Below are 17,811 nucleotides of genomic sequence, written 5' to 3'. Positions count from 1 at the left end.
AGTGAAGGAAACAGATTCTAAGTCCGCCGTTTTCCATTCTACTGGAAACGCGTGTAATCGGGAGTCTGAATGAGCTTAACGATTATCCGGACTTGGAAAAATGCAAAATGTTAAGGATACTCCTCTTTTAGTGTTAATTTCCAAATATGTATACTTACATATTTAGCAACAATTCGGTTACCATTACCATTTGGTTGTAATGCTAAAAAGTCAATTACTACCTCTCATTCATTGCGTACAATGCACTTTCGAGCGTAAGATTTTGATTTTTCAATTCAAAAGTGAAGTACATAAATTCTGAGAGAGTCATGCAATCACAATAATCCTGCTTCCTTCACTTAGAGCAATTTGCAAAACAATCATTGCAATAAATATGTCCACTCATCCCCGAAATTCGCCATGACATCTGCTGCTGTTGAGTCTGCAGCCTTTCACAGATTGCTCGATTGCAAACAACTACGAACTACGATTACAATGGCAAGTAAATACATTTTTAAAACCACCAAGATAGATTGCTGGGCAATGCGAGCTAAATCAAAATGGGTTTGCTGAGAGGAAGGGAGCGATTAAACCGCTTTAAGCCTTCAAAGGCATAAGGCAAAGCACACATACACAGAAGCGACGGAGTTGCACAGGACTTGTGAAAATTGGTAAACAATTTATGTGGTCAAATAAAATTGCAACGAAGTGAAGCAATGCAGCAGCAGGAAAGCCAGACACCACAACAGGAGCAGAAACAAATTTATGACCGCTCAGTCCAATACCAGAAAACTCGCAAAACTTCCGCCACAGAAAGAGGAATATTTTGCAATTTGAGCAGAGGCGCAGTTGCTAAATAATGCGAGTGCCCAATATTTTGTGATATTTCATATAATTCATGGCCTATTTCGAATTGAAGTCCGTGGATATGAATAAATGTATCTTTTATGAGAATTTTAGCTGAAGCATACATGTATAAGACCATACGTTATATAAAAACATAAGCGCTTTGGTGGGGACCCCCGATATCCCCTTCATAATTCTGCTGCCCACGCTCCTGGGCATCGGCAATAACTGCATGATGCAGATACCCAAAAAACCCAGGAGAAGCCCAAAAACTGAAGTGAGTTTGCAGGGGGAAAAGGAGGGACCATTCAAGGATATAAATTACATGCTTAGCTACTCGTAGTTTCCCTATCCCGATTCGCCCGCTCATATGCAAAGTTTTGCCCATTTCTTTTTATTTTGTGCAGTTTTGGATTTTTGTTGCAGAGATTATGAAATAAATTTCCACATGCCACAACATTTTCGCAGCCGCAAAGGAACAACAAATATGCTAGGTACAGATACTTCCACCCCTCTGGCAAATGTTGCACTTGAGATGCGCCTTTAGCGCCAAAAAGTAGGAAAAGGGGCCTTGGATTACACACACACTGCCGCAGTCAAGGGAGCCACTTGAGATCCTTGAAATTGGAGAACTAGTGGCTATGCCAATAACAACAATGGGCTTGCATATGAGATATTTTTCAATAGCCCCAAGGTCTTTTGTACCTCCATGTTCTTGTACTTGTTGGGGCGAAGTTTGAGTCGGTGCAAGATTTGTGATGTGGCGGAAAAAAATTTGTTCATCCCGACAGTAAAAAATTGGTAAAGTTCTTTCCATCCATGTGATAAGAATTAAAGCTGAGAATTGTGAACAAGTTTTTGCGAGAAGGCAGCTTGCTTTGAAAAGTTGACGGAAATCTCAATTCGCATCAATGCTCGATTCCAAGAAATTGGAACATATAATAAACGTTCATGTGTGTCTCTAATATATAAAATATATACACATGTATATGTTAATTTTCAACATAAATAAATGAATCAAAATGTTTGCCAATTTTATTTGCTCATTTGTTATAATTATCAAACTTTTGGTCTATAAATCAAAATGCATATGTGCAAATGGTACAATAAGCAGTTGAACTAATTTTTCAATTTTAATTCAAACGTATTTCTTAACAGAAAGCTAATAAATAAATTCGAGGCATAATGGGATAAACATTTAATTATCCAATAAATATTAAATGCCCGGGAGAACCAAGACTAACCCAGTTATGCCAATACTAATTGAAGAAATCCTTGGTCATTTTACCAGCTTTTGTAGATCAAAGCTCAAGTGAGATGACAAAGCCATATATTTCCTTCTTGGAAATTCCTTTCGGACCAGCAGAAGCCATTGATTACGTATACACGCACGTAATATGCTGAAACAAATATGTGAAAATTAATAGGAAAACAGAATTGCGGGGCACTGCCAAAAACTAATTAACACCCACGCCTAGTTAAGTGAATCTTTCGCATTTTCGCCCGAATTTCGCAGCGGCTCCCCTCAGTGTTCTTTTTCATATGCCACAGCACTTGCAGCGGAACCAAATAGTTTAAAAACAACGATAATAAAAGAGCCAGGCTATAAGAGAAATGCCTGGTCGAGAGAAGAATGCGACACCGTTGCAGGTGGCAGTAAAAAATGGCTGAAATTTCTCCAGCTCAACAGCGAACTGGCGAAAGGAGCCGCCGGCCATTCGAGGCGCAGATCAGGACACAGCTCATTAAACGCTGGTCACAGTTTACCTCTCTCGACGGATATTACACAGCCAAAACAGAACAGGAAGTGCTGTCACAAGGATTCCACGCCAATATTATCCTTTCAGTTTTATTTAAATAACAGCAATGGCAATTTTCAAAATCCGACGCAAGCACCAGGAAATTCGCTGAACACGTTCTGCATTTTGAAAGGATTTGTTTTTGACTGGACTTAAAAATCTCTTGGTTTGCCAAAATTTTGTAGTTTGTGCACGTAAAATAATGCGAATTATATTTATAATTAATTAGAACTGTATTAATGGGGTAGTAAAGGAATGCGAAATAATTTATATCTCTTGATAATATTGACTTTTGACAAAAATTTCGTAGATTTCTGGAAAAGTATGACGTACAGTTTTTGCGAATTGCATATTCCTTCCCATTAAATAAGCAAAGAGTTTAAAGAGAGTTGTTTAACAACCTATTTTTACAGATTCATGTATTTTTTAACTAAAAGCCCGCCAGCGTTTGTTTTGCACAGTGTGCAAGCAGGAGCTGGGTCCTATTGTTATTTTTAAGCCGGTCGTAGGATAATCCGAAAAGGCTGGCGACGACTTAATGTGCCCCTTGGCTGTGCTAAATAGCTTTCATTATTTACTTTATTCTCCCATAAAACGTGCGAAAAAGTTTGGACCAAGCCACTTTTACAGAGCTGTGGAAATCCAACGCAAAAACAGAGCAGGATATCAAAAACTGCAGAGATAGACGGAGAAATAAATGCTCCTGCTCGACTGGTTAAGGGACTGCTCGTTTTGTTTTGGAACTGTTTCGACTCAGCTGCTTGTGTGGGCACTTGCCAGCACTTTTCTTCGTCCTTCGCCTACTCGTCCTCCGGCAGCAATAAATCATTTCACATATCAATCAGTCAATCAAATAAATGTTTGACTGCCGCCCAACTGACTGCCCCTCCCTCATACGATATTGATTGTCCCACTAAATACAATTTTTGCCTAGTCAGTTGCCCGAAAGTGAGGATGAAAACTCTGCCAGGCAGTTGACATTTTCCATCAACAAAAAACGGGCAAATCGAAGCAGCAGGGCTGAGCTCAAGACATTGTTGCCTAGTTCCCCGGCAACTATGGGAAATGTTTACCAAAAAGGATGAGCCCGAGGTCCCGGAGACACGCTCCCTGGCAATTGACAAGTTTTGTTTGCCTGCTGGATGAGACGGGCACGCCCTTCTCTACATCTTCCGGCTTATCTTCCGCTGGCTGGGATGTGAAAGGATACCCATGGAATCGTCAAATTGCCTTGCCAGGAGCAGGGACATGGTGCATCAAAATTAAACGTCGCAGATTGCGATATATGAAATTACAGCAGCACAGAGGATGACTCAAAGTTCGTGGAAGGTTGATCCTTTCGCTGAACTGGCTTATGATCCGTTTTTAAAACCTTGTCTTGCATTCCGTCGAGGATAATATTCTTAAAAGTAAACTGTTTCAGCTATTTACAACAAAAGAAATCGCTAATGAACCATTACTAAAGTATTAGTATTATATTGCAAATGTTCAGAATCAATTTAAATTTAGATACCGTTCTTCTTATGTTTTTCTAATATAAGAATCTAAATATTCCTAATCCTATTTCAATATCCTTCCTGACATCTTAACCCAGCATTAACTTATGTCAAAGGGATTATAATGTATTCCTACCTTCAGGTTATTTGCGTAAGTTTTCTCCCTTTTTATTTTGTTGTACTTTCAATGTAACTGGCTAATCATATTTCACATGTGAGTGTGCGGCCTTGCCTTTTGCTTTTTGGTTCTCTTGCTGCGCACAATTTGGCAAACAATTTTGTTTTATGCAATTTTCGGTTGATTTATCAGAGAATCCTTTAAGGAGCACCGAGCAGGTATCCTGTGTGTCCTGGCGAATGGGGATTTGGTTGTTGGCTTTGGCTGCGTGGCCTCTTGTTGCTCCTTTTTGTGCCCACCTAAGCCGTGCGCTCCTCCCGATTTTGCTCCTTTTTCGTTCCTTATCTCATTTCGCGTATCACGGAACTCGTTAAAATCACCTTAGAACACGTGACTGCACAAACACACTCGCACTCACACACACACATGCACTGGGGGCGAGGAAGCAACAGCCTTACCCACACACACACACACAGAGTTTGGGACTATGGCAGATCCTTCGTCGTATCCTTTTCCCTATTCTCCGCCTTCTGTTTTGGTAAATGCTATGTCAGAAACACAAAAACTGCAGCTCGCACACACGCAATCCACAGCAAAAATAGGGTTCAATCCTGCGGTTTCAGTGCAGTTCAACTCGTTTTTTTAAACAACTTTTTTCTTATGTCCGACACTCGTAATACTGCGGAAATTAAAATGGTGATCTACGCACGTCCTCACGCAAGGACAACGCAATGTAAACTGCAGCAGGAGTTGCGGGATTCGCGATACTGCGAGTCCTGTGCACAGATTTCCCAATTGGCGAATGGCCAACGAAGACGGTTCGGAAAATCCGTCGTCCGTCGTCGGAAAATCACGAATGGAAAAGCGAGGAGAGAGAGAGAACACACGTGTGGTGGGTTTCGTATCCATAAATGCTTGTGTAGCCACCACTGCTTGGTTCTCCTCACACTGCTTGATTTCCCCTGCAATACTGCTTGGCCCGATTCCTGACTGCTTTGTGTTTGACTGCTTGACCGTACTCACCACTACTCCCCTTCAAAAAAGACAACACACTGTGGGCAAAATATAAAAACAATATTTAAAATTTAATAAAGTTTAAATATTACACAATAAATAAACCCTAAAATTTTTACTTGTAATATTCAGCTATCGAATAATTGCTGTTTTCAGAGTGTTCGATTTTAAGCTAAAAGAGAACTTCATTTAATATAAGCTGCTTATTTAATTTCAGTTATCATTTTTTTTTTCCAGAAAGAACTAAAACAAAAATACAGTCTTGCAGATTTTGAGATGTCAAAGACATTTTTACTCATTATACTTATACCCCTTAACTATGTCCTCCCATACCACTCCACATCCGCCACTTTAAATGGGACTAACATTGACGAATGTTGGCCAAACTGGCGACTTTCCGGCTGGTCAGTGACTCCACTTCGGATCCAAATTCAAATCCAGCATAATTGTAAATCAAACCGCTTGCCAAAAGTCGGGCAACAGCCTACTCGAAGTACTTAAGTGGAGCTTACCCATGTAGATGACCACCAGACTGCGACTGAGATGGCTGCAGAAATTAGTTGCCATTGGCAAAGGCACTTTGCGCCCAAAGTGTCATAATCATAAAAATTTGCAATTATGCTGATGCAACACGGTAGCAACCACCGGCAACTGGAGCAAAACATTTCCAGTTCATCAGCCACGGCCCCTTTTGTGCCGCCCATTTCGTTCGTGTAAGGACACACATTCGATTTTGTTGCTTTGGAAGACTTCTTGGCACGAATCGAGGCAATACAAATTATGCAGACAACTGGAGACAATCAAGTCATTAGCCCCTATTCTGGCCAGGCTAAAAGAGTTCAAGCGACTGCTAACGACTTAATGTGTATGACATATGCCAAATAACCCACAAAGCAATAGTATATTTCAGCAATTGTATGTATATTTTGAAACCGAGTCGTATTGAAAACATAAACACTCAAATTAGTGCACTAAAAAGTGACAACTTTCAGTTGATTTTTCATAGACATCAATTTATTCATATCAAATGTTTGTGCGTGACTGTTTGCTTATCACTTAATACATGCTGTGCTTGCGTTTTGAAGTTTTTAGTTTCTTTTTCAGTTGGTTTACATAAATTCATTTCTTACAACAAGTGATTTCGTTTAGTTCGATTTCATAAATAATTCACAATATTTTTGCTTAAGACAGTTTCTATATAAATAATTTCAAAATAAATTAATCGCTTAAAATAGAGGCAACTACGACCAATTGGCAAACTGGGAAAACTGTGCACTTTCCCGAGCGCAGCCTATGCTACTTGGAATTTGAGTACAAATGCGAGTATAAGTCAAGGTCAAGGCTGTGTTGTGCGGGAAAGCTATTCGCCCAGGGGGTTGCCATTCTCTTCCTGACTTCCTCCTCCTATGCTTTTCCGTTCCGCTTCTCCTGATCCTACAACTACCACCAAATAAATGGAATGCAAAAAAGAAAAACAATATGATGGGACGAACGACAGGAGCGGATCACCGACCACCGATCACCGATCACCACTGGTTGGAGGGACGGCGCTCTGCGCCGGGGGCCGCACTTCCGGAGAATCGCGGCGACGAGGAGTTCTGCGAGGAGCTGCTGCTGGGCATTGTGCTGCATGCCGCCTCGTTGGCCAGCAGCGTGTGAATGGCCGTCAGCAGCTTCTTGCGAGCTCCAAACGCCGCGATACCCAGCTCCATCAGGTTGTCCTCGGTCAGCGTGGTGAACACCTCCAGGTCGATTTCGTTCAGCACGAATATTTCTGAAAGGAGAGATTTAAAATGTAGTTTTCCCAGCTGCTGCACTTCAGAATAATACTTTGTGTCGAATAAAACACTCTCCAGTTCAAACCAGTTACATAAGATAGCTTTATGAAAGGCTTCTAGTACACAGTTGGTAAAAACGGACATAGTCGGCGGGAACTACTCACTGATGTAGTGCTCCAGACCCAAGCTGGTGAGCAGAGTCTGGATGTCCTTGTGCTTGGCGAGCTGCATCCTTCGGTTGACTGGCGTGGCGTCCAGCAGTCCGGTGGTGGCACTCAGTCCGTAAGGGGAACCCAATCCTGGTGGCAGCCGCCATCCGCCAGATGCTCCTCCACCACCAGCCCCATTTTCCCCGTTCTCCAGCGGGGCAGGGGCGGGCGATGTGCTGCTCAAGCCCATGCCCATCCAAGTGGCCGTCGGTGTGCGCAGCTCCCCCGCCACCGGAGTGCGCTCCATGGCCTTGTAGCCCAGGGCCCGTTTCATGTCAAAGTCAAAGGCACGGTGGCTGGAGTGCTTGTTTCCTCCAAGGTCATAGTGCAAGCTGCGATAGCTCTCGGCACTGCCGGGCAGGAGGTGAGCTCCGCCGCCGGCGTTACCTCCGCCGCCGCTGGAATTGCCCAGCCCCAGAAGTACTCCATCGCTAAGGCGGCGTCCCAGACGCGCGCCACCGCCTCCTCCGCCGCCAACGCCACCGCCCTCACTGCCGTAGGTGGAATCTGGCGAGTAATGCGCGCGATTTTGGCTTCCCGCGGTGGAGGACGAAGTGGATGACACGGTGCCCGGCAATTGGGCATACGGCGGATACGACTGCTCCAGGGAGGTGGTGCTGCTGCTGAAGCTCTGGTAGCCACTGGTGTTCTGACTGCAGCTGTTCCGCGGCGAAACAGTCGGCGGCTTGAGAGGCGCCACCGCTCCAGGAACCTGCAGATAGTTGCCATTGCTGCTCTGCCCACCAGCCACCATGGAGCGACCCTGAGTCTGCTGGAAGCTGTTGTGCAGCTGCATGTACTTCTGGGTGGGCGCACAGACACCAGTGGGCGTGGCCAGGCCATTGGCATTCAGCAACAGGTGATTGTTGTTGGCATAGGGCGTCAGTTGGCCAGTCAGGGCGGGCGGCAGCAGCGATGGAGTCTTCGGGCTGTCCACGTACCCAGCCAGCAGAGCGGTCAACTGGGTGCGGTAGGCCAGGTTGAGGTCCTTGTCCTTCGGCATGAAGTAGTATTCGGGGATCTCGGGCTTCACGAAGGGCGTGGCCAGGCGCAGGATCTCCTGGCGGGCCTCGTAGATTTTGTCTGTGGAAGGGCAGTACCGGATCAATACAGGGATTTCAAACAGGGATATACGAGTAATCCTCGTACTCAGATACTTAGCAGTAAAATAGGCTTATGAAAATGGAAAATTTTTAAAATTGTAATTGCAATGTAAGGGTTAAGTTATCTAGTTACCTGTTAAATAGGTGGTACAAATTCAAATATTCACCAAAAGCATATGTTGCATATATATAAAATATGTAAACTACAATCCTACATCTCTAGAATTAACATTTTTTAGTTAAGCTTGAAGTTTTGTATATAGAATTGTTAGTCTTGAATGAATGTAGTCTTGTGCTAGTGCAAAATCAATGAAAATCTTAGATCTTAAAGGGAAGACTCACCTATAAACTTCTCCACTCCCTTGACCACAATGGCCAGGGTGCTCTGCCGCTGCTTTTGGCGCAACGTGATGTACACGCCGTACTTGGTGTTGAGGCTCATGATCTCGGAGGCATCGTTGTGGTTGTCCGGAAAGTCAAAAATCAATGCTACGGGCAAATTGCCAAGCAATTGTTGTCGCGCCAAGTAGACGTCGTCGATGCGACCGCTGATCGTGACCTGTGACTTCTTCAGCGGCTTCACGTTCATGTCGCTCAGATCGGGGAATATGATCTTGGTCTGGGTGCGCTCCATGATGCTGAGCAGGTTCACGTTGTTCTTGCCCTTGACGATCTCGTGGTGCTGCGGCGAGATCTCCATCTGGACATTCACCAGGATTTGGCTCTGCAAGGGAAACGGCTTCGCTGATGAGCTTTACTTTGGGATATCCTTCTCGAACCTACCGCAATGCTCTCGCAAGCAAAGTTGATCAGCAGCTGGGTGGCATCTCGCACCTGGCCCGACTCCTTCTCGGATCCTTTGACCAGAACCAGCGAGGTGTGCAGCTTGGGACGTGTGGAGAATATGACCTGGAAGGAGCAAAGATCTTTAGTATACAATCAAACCGCTTACAAAAATCATTGGTACAAATATAACGAGACAACGTTTCAGGATCTTTTTGACTTTCATTGCGTTTTAAGCCATCTAGCTAAATACGAAAAAACATTATTCGATAAGTATTATTATGGAACAATATGAAACCATAAATACCATTAACTTAACCTAAGCTAAACTAGACCACAGCCCGCATTTCATATGATGAGTTTATACCTAAACTACTTAAATTAATGAAGTCAGCAGAGTCAGTAACTTTGCTAACTTTCCACGATTAATTTTTTATATTAATATTTCAGCTTACACTTGGGTAGTGCAAACCGATACCTTGAACTCACCTGCACATTGAACTTGGTCTCGATCATCTTGATGTAGGGGGTCTCGTGGTCGGGCTGCGGCTTGTTGGGCCCCATCACGGGCATCTCGAAGGAGATCAGCAGCGGCGTGGAGAGCCGGACGAGAGCCCGGGCGCGCTCCACGCCCTCCAGGCTGCCGCACAGCGACACCTGGTTGGACTTCTCCGTGGGATTGGAGCGGTTCGAGTCGGGGAAGTGGATGTGGGTATGGGTGTCGTCCATTATGCGCTTGATGTTGTTGCCACCTCGTCCGATGATGTACGAGTGATCCGTGTAGCTGACGTCCATTTTCATGATCACTCGAGTGCCCTGTTCAGAAACACACAGAAAGAAACGGGTAACAATCAAGACAAATCAGGTAATCCAAGCCCAGGCTACTCACCCTTGAGTCGAGGCTGCTAAGGATGCGCTCCTTTGCCCGCTGGACCTGATCCACCTTGCCCACAATCCGCACATGGGGATCTTTAAATTGGGGTGATTAGTTGAAAAATATTGTTAAATGCTGGCCTGATATTAATATCCTACCCTTCTTGCTCTTGGCACCAATTTTGAGTCTGCAAGGCCAGCTCACATAAGTATCCGTCGTGTTCATGATCTAGTAAAATAATATGTATGGATAAATGGCGAATTCTTTTCTATCAAGTCAGAAGGTGCGGTCCTAACAGAATCTTATCTTAAAAGAATTTGCGTTATACAGTGAAATTTATAGTCGAATTGCCAAACAAAGACATGGATCAATTAACTTAAAAATTTTGCTCAATAAGTAAATAACATGATATACTATTGAATAGGAAACATATTATTTTATGTTCAATATTTATAAGGCATGGCATTCTGTGTCCCAAAATGGGACAAACAAAAACTGCGAAGCACTGCATAAGCTGATTGTATATTGCAAAAAAAACTTTATAAAAATCTTTACTCACGTCATGGAAGAAATACTCAGCTCCATTCATTCCCTCAATAGAGCTCTCCGCTATAAAATAAATGTTTAGTTAGGAATTAGTTTAGTATTATGTATGGAAGAAGGCAATACCCTTTATTAACTGCTCCAGTTTCTGCCGATCCACCTTGAAACGCTCCGTGTGGAGATCGTCTGGGTTTTGAACGCCCAACTTCATGGCGATGGCGCGTATGTCACTCCAATCGCTGTCCACGGAGGAGATCTCGCTCTGAGTCTCGCTGGGTGCTCCACTGCCCACCGATGTGGTCGACGGAAGGGCCTGGAGACTGGACAGGGACCCAATGGATCCCGCTTCCACATCCAGGCCCACCATTGGCGGTTTGGCCACATCTGCGGCCGACGGATACATCAGTTTATTGAAAGAGGCACAGGACAACATTGTGGAATTTGGATGACGATGATGATGATGATGATGATGTTCAGTGGATTAGTGGATCGGTCAGTGGATCGAGGTATACGTCAGAGGTCAACAGGTGCGGGTGCGAAGAGTCGTTTAGTTTTAAAAACCAAGCAAAACGTCCGTCTCAGTTAGGGATTCTGGAAGTCGGTGCGTTGTTTGGTCAGCTGTGTTAGATGATTGCTGCTACTTAATGAAGTAAAGTGTATCTGGGTGATTGATGGGATGAGCTGGCGATGAAACATGAGCGGTCCGAAACGATGTAATATCAAATTTTATAAAGGTAATAAAAAGAGACCGGTAAAAGGTAAAAAAAAAGCTAAATTCTTCGTTATTACTCTTATTATTATTTTTTTTAAGTCGGTTAAAATTTAGTTAGTGCATTTTAGCAAACAGAACCATTTCGACATTTAATTATCCTTTACATTTAAGCAAACTTAACCAGTTAATTTTTTGTGAAACAGCCATTTTCACTCGAGTTTGTTTTATTTAGTGCAGATTAATTAATGGGCGTCCTATTTAGGAAATAACTGTTTAAATTATGTGAAAAACTGTACGCCAATAAACTTAGTTTTAAGTATTACATAATTAGCTTTATGAATACCAGTATTATTATTGGCTCCCCCTTGTCGGAAGTTCCAAACTTTCTTTTGTGTTCCTTCACATAACCTCTCAAAATGGAGTGCTGCCATGAGGTTCGTACTTTCCCCTTTCTCTCGAGATCCCGAAAACCGTAATTTCACTTTCACTTCCTGCTGCCTGCTGCCCGCTGCCAGATGGCCAAAAACAAATGGCGCGACTTACCGCTGGGAGATCGCTCCTGGATCTCTACTTGAGATTGAATAGGCCCTGGAGGTCCAGACAGATGGCGTGCGAGAGGTCCTGGACGAATTGGATGGCCTCGACGAGGCAGACGTTCATAACAAAATTACGTATTTGTTGAAATCGCTCGACGAAAGGCATTTAAGGTGTGATCTGCGCAATATAGGTGTGTATGTAGATCTATATAGCAGTATATATCAGTATATATCAGTATATAGCTGTGTGTTTGCGAGTGTCGGAGGGGCTTTGTCAGAGTATTGGAATGGTGCGAGTTGGGAAAAATCTCTCTGATTCCTGGGGCGGACCAGCACTTCTTCTAAGTACGGCTCGAAGGCAACTGAACGCGGCTCTCGATTTCGCCGATCGATTTTGCCCGCTTTCCGACGCCAGTTAGTTCTAACTGTTGAGCGGATGAATTCCGCATATCGCTGGCAGGAGAAGATCTGGCGAATATTGTTGTTGCTGGGTCAATGAACCGCTCCCGGAATAAGAGATTCGATTCCATCCATATGTCGAGAGCGCAAAACAAAACAAAGTCGGAGAGGGGCTCCAGAAGTCTAACAGAGCCGGCGCCTAACAGCGGTTGGAATGTTGCAATGTTAAGTTGAAAATGTTGCCAACCGTTTTCATTCATTTTGGCGCCAGAAAAATCGGTAGAGGAATACGGCACAAGGAGGAGAACCCGACTTTATTCCCGCCAAAAACACGCCACTTACCGCAATATCAGAATTTCGGATCGTGGCACAAACACATAGATATCTCAGGTTAATTTAGTTAAACACAATCAATTGTAAAATCTTTTCGACAAATAACACGCTCTTTTCACGTAAAAAAAATTGTATATCCGCTTGCTAATTAATTTTGGGCGCAATTAATTTTCCGTCAATTGGTCAAATTAAGGTTCGAATGGGAATTCGGCTGGCAGTCGGTGTACTTTTTCAATGTAACCAAAAAAATAACCACTACCGAAGTGCGAGTAACAGAAAAACACCACGTGTGTGAAAAATACAAAGGAAAATGCAATGGAGTCTCATGAAAAGCGAAACTGAATTGTTGTCAGGAAATCGTGCACTGCACGTTGGATAATTTATTTTAATTTTTTTTCAAATTTTTTTGCTCTCTAGAATTAACAGATTATTAATGGGGTGTGCGCGCCGTGCAGTTGTCGTCATTAAAGCGCGCTGACTATCAAACTAAGCTCAGCATGTGGGTCCAAGTCCCAACTGACCTTCAGATCCAAAAATCCGAAAGCTCTGTGTTCTGTGGGGAGTGGAGCCAGTGCACAAACAGCCTCAAAAAGCTGCCTGCCATCTGGATAACGGATTTTCAGCAACAGCTTTATAGCGGGAAATGGAGCTTTGCTAGCTTCCGAAACTCCCCAACTGGCGCTTTATCAAAATATAAAACACAGTGGGTTTGAAAAGTACGCTCACCCTTGGCCCTATAGATAATAAAATATCATATTTTTAATTCCCATTTTCCTCATGGGTTCTAACCATACTAATTACACGCTTAAGTAAATGATGCCATGAAGAGTAAAACACGTCGTCAGTTGTTATTTAATAGGGGTTACTTTATTCCTTGCTTCTTTTTTACATCACTATTTTGGTTTCTTCAATCTTATTATTACATTTATTCTGGCTTTACACATTTCGGGTTATTTATTGGGGATATGAATATATTATGTGCTATGCATTTGCTCTCGTTTTTGATTCTCTTTATAAATCCAAGACTTATCGTTGTCCCTAGCAGCTGGAAACATTCACTGTTCTTAATTCTACTTTCATATTTCTTGGTTAATACTTGTAATATTTATTCAGTAACATCAAAATGTTTGTCCCATTTCTATGTACATAAAACTAGCTTTTCACATTCTTATACCTATGGTTATAGTTTATAATTATTTAATGGCTATAATTGAAACCATACTCAAATTAAAATTAAAATCCCCTGTCAATGTTTTGATGGAATGAGCATAAATTAGGGAAGACAACTTTCACAACACGATTTGATTACAAAAATCTGGGGGCATGCAGTTTATTATGTGTTTATCAATTTGTATTACTTGTTTTTAGCATGTACACCAATTAATTTATACTTGTAGATTTTATTATTACGCCTTATTATTTTATTTACATTACAAATATATATATACTGATTTTATAAATTATTCAACATATATTATATTTATATCCAAACGCTATTTCGATTAGTTTTCATTTGTTTATAATACATTTTCATTTCTTTTTGGCTACGAATACCCATTGCATTACATTGAATTGTGTTTAAGGTAAAGGAACTATTTACCGCTGGATTTTTGTTGGCCAAAAATGTTCAAATAATCGTTTGCTTTCTTCGAGATTTAATATTGCCGACACAAGACTTGAAATTAAAGGTTCCTTTTCGTTTTAATTTGTTCTATGTATTCGTTGTTTTCTACAAATAAACGCTTGCTATATAATTAATTTTGCTTTTCATTTCCACAACCGTAAAAAGTTCCTTTCTGTACAGTGGATGGTACTAAATATAATTTTTTTGTTTGGTTTTAAGCTTTTATTTACACATTGACATTATGTCTTCTTTATTTTGAAAGGAGAGTACAAACAAGAGAGAACGCTATAGTCGATTTCCAAGACTATAAGATACCCGTTACTCAGGGGAATATGTTTACTTTATGGGTCGGCGATACGGTTTACAAGCTTTTCAACGAACCTAGTATACTCTTTCACTCTATGAGTAACGGGTATTGCCTTATATTACCTTCGGTTGTTTACAATTTGTAAGCTGTCAAAAACCCACTTCAAAATGCACTACGGTACCCGAAAGCTAAGCTCAAGTGCAGTCTAAAGTTCAGCTTGCTGTACACTGTGCACATTTCCTATAACTTTGCTTTTCTGTGAATATATTTAACGCTTGATATATAACTTAAGGGGCTGAAGTACTTGAGAACTATATAAAGTACCTTTTTGATTTTCCGTGACTAAGCACACGCATTTTCTCACCCTGTACGTAAGTCCCCAAGCAACTGCGCTCTTCTGGTTTTACTTTCCGCATTTCTTGATGTTCCCTTCATTGAGGGCTATTCGTCTGTTCGAAAATATCGGGAATAAAAGCGAAAAAACCTTGCGGTAGCACTCATATTTTTATTGAGTAGATATTATTGTCTGTGAAGTGATGATTGGTGAAGATAGGAGGTGTGACTATTTTTACAAAATAATTTTTATATGTCAAATAACAATTTATTCTTAAAAGTTGAGTGAAATAAAAGGTATGCACATATTTACTTGGTGATCTGTTTTACAGCACATTGCATATATTTCTATGTGATTGCGTACGAAAATGTGAGAAGGCGAAACTAAACTTGAGTGATTGCGGCGTACAGGGTATCCTCTATTTAATGGTTTCACCGTATGTTATATTTTACCTAACATTAATTAATTTCCTGTTATAATTCATCGCTCTCATATCTACTTGCTGACTATGCTCGTCCAATAATGAAATATATACCACCCATCTGCCTTTTCCTGACCTTATGCATTCAACACTTAATAGCTAGGACCAGATCGATTTATGCAGCTGGCTGATGCAATCAGTATGAGTACGAATGTACATACATACATATGTATATCAATTATGCCCTTCAACAATTCGGGTGAAAAAGGACAGGAAAGGAAAGGAGCCATACACTGGCATTTTGCACGGTGGCGAGCACCTTAAGCTACTTTCGAAAATGGATTTCATCATCAATTCGGCATCAGCACGCGCTCCAACGCGACTGCATCATCGCATCCATCGCCAGCGATTTCTTTTGCCGCCTTTCCCGCAGCCGAGTCATCAATAATCGTTGATCCGGCCAACTGGCCACGCCCCTTACAGCATCGACGCCCCCCACAAGTGTCGCTGACAGCCGCTTAATGCTGCAACTCGCAGCTCCTCCTCCTGCAGCAGCAACATCTGCATCTGCAGCATCAGCATCAGCATCAGCATCGCCAGTTGCTGTTGCTGCTGCAATTGCATTTGCACTCGTGCTGCCAATATACGCATCAGCATCAGCACCATCATCATCATCATCATCATCGCGACTCCGAGTTGGCATCGCCATAGCCATTTGACAATTATAAAAGCATTTGACGCTAGATGCGGATGTTGCCGCCTTTGAAGCTGTCACCTCGATGTTGCTGCCGCTGCTGCGTTGTTGCTGCTGCAGTTGTTGCTGTTGCACCTTGCCAGTCGCCGGCTTTGTGTATTGACAGTTGATAATTTGATGGCCCAGCGGCCCTTGCTGCAGCAGGAAAAGGAGCAGAAGAGCAGCGGCTCCGCCGCCCCCACAAAGCCAGTGCCACGCCCCCGCCAACTGCCTGTTGATGGGAAGCTTTGTCAGCTGCGATGGCCAGAACTGCCAGAAGATTTCATGTGCAGCTGTCGAGGCGCCCGATGCCGTGTTATCCGCTGCAAATAGAGAGATGTACAGGTGAGCATTGGATGGAGGCAAAAACTGGGATATTGCCATTAAAGGGGATTCGCGTAAAAACCCTTTGTGAAAACTAAGCAAGGAAACGTGCTGTTCGATCTTTGAAAAGTAAAGGTCTGCCAGGCTTCATTTATAATTTGCAAGCCAATAATATGGACCCGCTGTCTACCTATAAGACTCAGTAGCAATTGTAAGAATTTAGCCAAGTTTTCATCGTGCGCATTCCCAAATCATGTTTAGTTTGTGCCACATTTCGCGGGGTGGAAATGTGAAAAAGAAAATGCAGTTTCCAGAAAAAAGACAAGATATGCAACCAGACAAGTTGCCGTGTGTGAGTGGGTGTGCCAACAGTGCATTTGCATACAGTTCGGAGCGGAATGCAAGCGAGGAATCGGAACATGCAATCTCCCCATTCCTGCCGCCTAATAACGAGGGTGGTTTGCAAACTTCCGTTTTGAGGGCATCCCTTGGGCGCTGTGCCCAAAATATGGCTGCATGCGTTGATATTTCGCTGGAATTCCGCCGTCTCCATTTCCCAGCTGCTTTCAGCGGTAAGCCAGTGAACTCAATTTTAAATACAATTTTCAGCTCAATGCGTTTACACACTTGTTATTTCTGGTGTTGTCGTTACTTGGTGTTAAGTAAATGTTGTCGCTAGTAAGTGGCAAAGGAACCGCAAAGGGAGCGCGAGGCGAAAGAAAAAACGAAAACGAAAGGATATGGCAGGACCCCCATTCTCGCCAGAGGCTCCAATCACGCTTCCGTCCTACACAGTCTGCCGCAATTCCGCGACAATCTTTCATGTCTAAACTTAGTTTATAGCAATTTGATTCCCCGCCATCTGATTCGATAAGCCTGCTCCTTGCTCCTGGTTGTTAGCAGTCTGGAGGAATGTTTATGCTGCACAATTTTATTTACATAATTTACATTGTGTGCCCGACATCGACAGGATGCAGTGGGCTGAACTAAGTGGGATTGAGTCCATCTTCCTTGTTTGCCCGAGGCTTTGCTCTACTGCGATGGGATCACTTAAACGTATCGAATGTGCAGCCGGATATTTTCGATTTGGTAAGTTATTGAACTGGATGCCTGTCTAAATTTATTGCCGACTAGGAATTAGTTGTCGTAATTTAAAACAACATTTTGAATTAGTTACCCTCTTAATAAAGGATCAAATATATCAAATTCTGGCACCGAATACAAAACTAATACTAGTTTCTTCCACCTATCTCTCCGACTTAACCACGTTTCCAAACTGCAACTACTCACCCGAATAGTACGTCAAATAGGACTCGTTGTGATCCTCAAAGCCACCCCGTTCGCCATTCGGGTGCTCCTCGAGGGGATAATTGTTGATGTCATACGATCTGCCGGAGGCCATTATCCTGGGCCGGTCCTCCTCGATGACACTCTCCATTTCCTCCTTGAAGATGTCAAAGATATTGGCCGTGCACTTGAGCTAACAACGAGAAATGGTGAATGGACTTTATTATTAGAGTCTCAGCTGGTGCGGATTGTTTCCTTA

At 42.7% G+C, this 17,811-nt stretch overlaps 4 protein-coding genes across 4 annotated transcripts in view; all 4 read right to left on the bottom strand.

Annotated features, from left to right (window-relative positions):
* LOC6542591 overlaps positions 1 to 5,040 on the bottom strand; it is a 37,538-nt gene extending 32,498 nt beyond the window's left edge. Inside the window, exon 1 of the mRNA XM_026979347.1 lies at positions 4,257 to 5,040. The gene's annotated coding sequence lies outside the window, so the exon portion shown is untranslated. The remainder of the gene's footprint in view (positions 1 to 4,256) is intronic.
* Positions 5,041 to 6,244: 1,204 nt separating this feature from the next.
* Positions 6,245 to 11,981, bottom strand: LOC6542952 (protein bicaudal C). Its single transcript, XM_026979148.1, has 10 exons — positions 11,798 to 11,981; positions 10,669 to 11,223; positions 10,559 to 10,608; positions 10,158 to 10,227; positions 10,015 to 10,094; positions 9,615 to 9,941; positions 9,126 to 9,251; positions 8,685 to 9,066; positions 7,195 to 8,322; positions 6,245 to 7,026 (listed from the first exon to the last, which is right to left on the bottom strand). The coding sequence occupies exons 2-10, from the start codon at positions 10,973 to 10,975 to the stop codon at positions 6,779 to 6,781; spliced, it is 2,718 nt and encodes a 905-aa protein (XP_026834949.1). The 5' UTR covers positions 10,976 to 11,223; positions 11,798 to 11,981; the 3' UTR covers positions 6,245 to 6,778.
* Positions 11,139 to 11,973, bottom strand: LOC113564113. Its single transcript, XM_026979149.1, has 2 exons — positions 11,798 to 11,973; positions 11,139 to 11,223 (listed from the first exon to the last, which is right to left on the bottom strand). Exon 1 carries the CDS (start codon positions 11,954 to 11,956, stop codon positions 11,822 to 11,824), a length of 135 nt encoding a protein of 44 aa, XP_026834950.1. The 5' UTR covers positions 11,957 to 11,973; the 3' UTR covers positions 11,139 to 11,223; positions 11,798 to 11,821.
* Positions 11,982 to 15,433: 3,452 nt separating the features above from the next.
* The window catches only part of LOC6540734, a 47,154-nt gene continuing 44,776 nt past the window's right edge, over positions 15,434 to 17,811 (bottom strand). The window contains exons 7-8 of the mRNA XM_001968981.3: positions 17,556 to 17,745; positions 15,434 to 16,264 (exon numbers count right to left, since the gene is read on the bottom strand). Coding sequence (XP_001969017.1) covers positions 15,570 to 16,264; positions 17,556 to 17,745 — 885 coding nt within the window. The 3' untranslated portion in view covers positions 15,434 to 15,569. The remainder of the gene's footprint in view (positions 16,265 to 17,555; positions 17,746 to 17,811) is intronic.

Source organism: Drosophila erecta, unplaced genomic scaffold (assembly GCF_003286155.1).
Source record: "Drosophila erecta strain 14021-0224.00,06,07 unplaced genomic scaffold, DereRS2 tig00000055-arrow-pilon, whole genome shotgun sequence".
Lineage (NCBI taxonomy): Eukaryota > Metazoa > Arthropoda > Insecta > Diptera > Drosophilidae > Drosophila > Drosophila erecta.
This window is presented reverse-complemented; position numbering and strand designations above follow the sequence as displayed.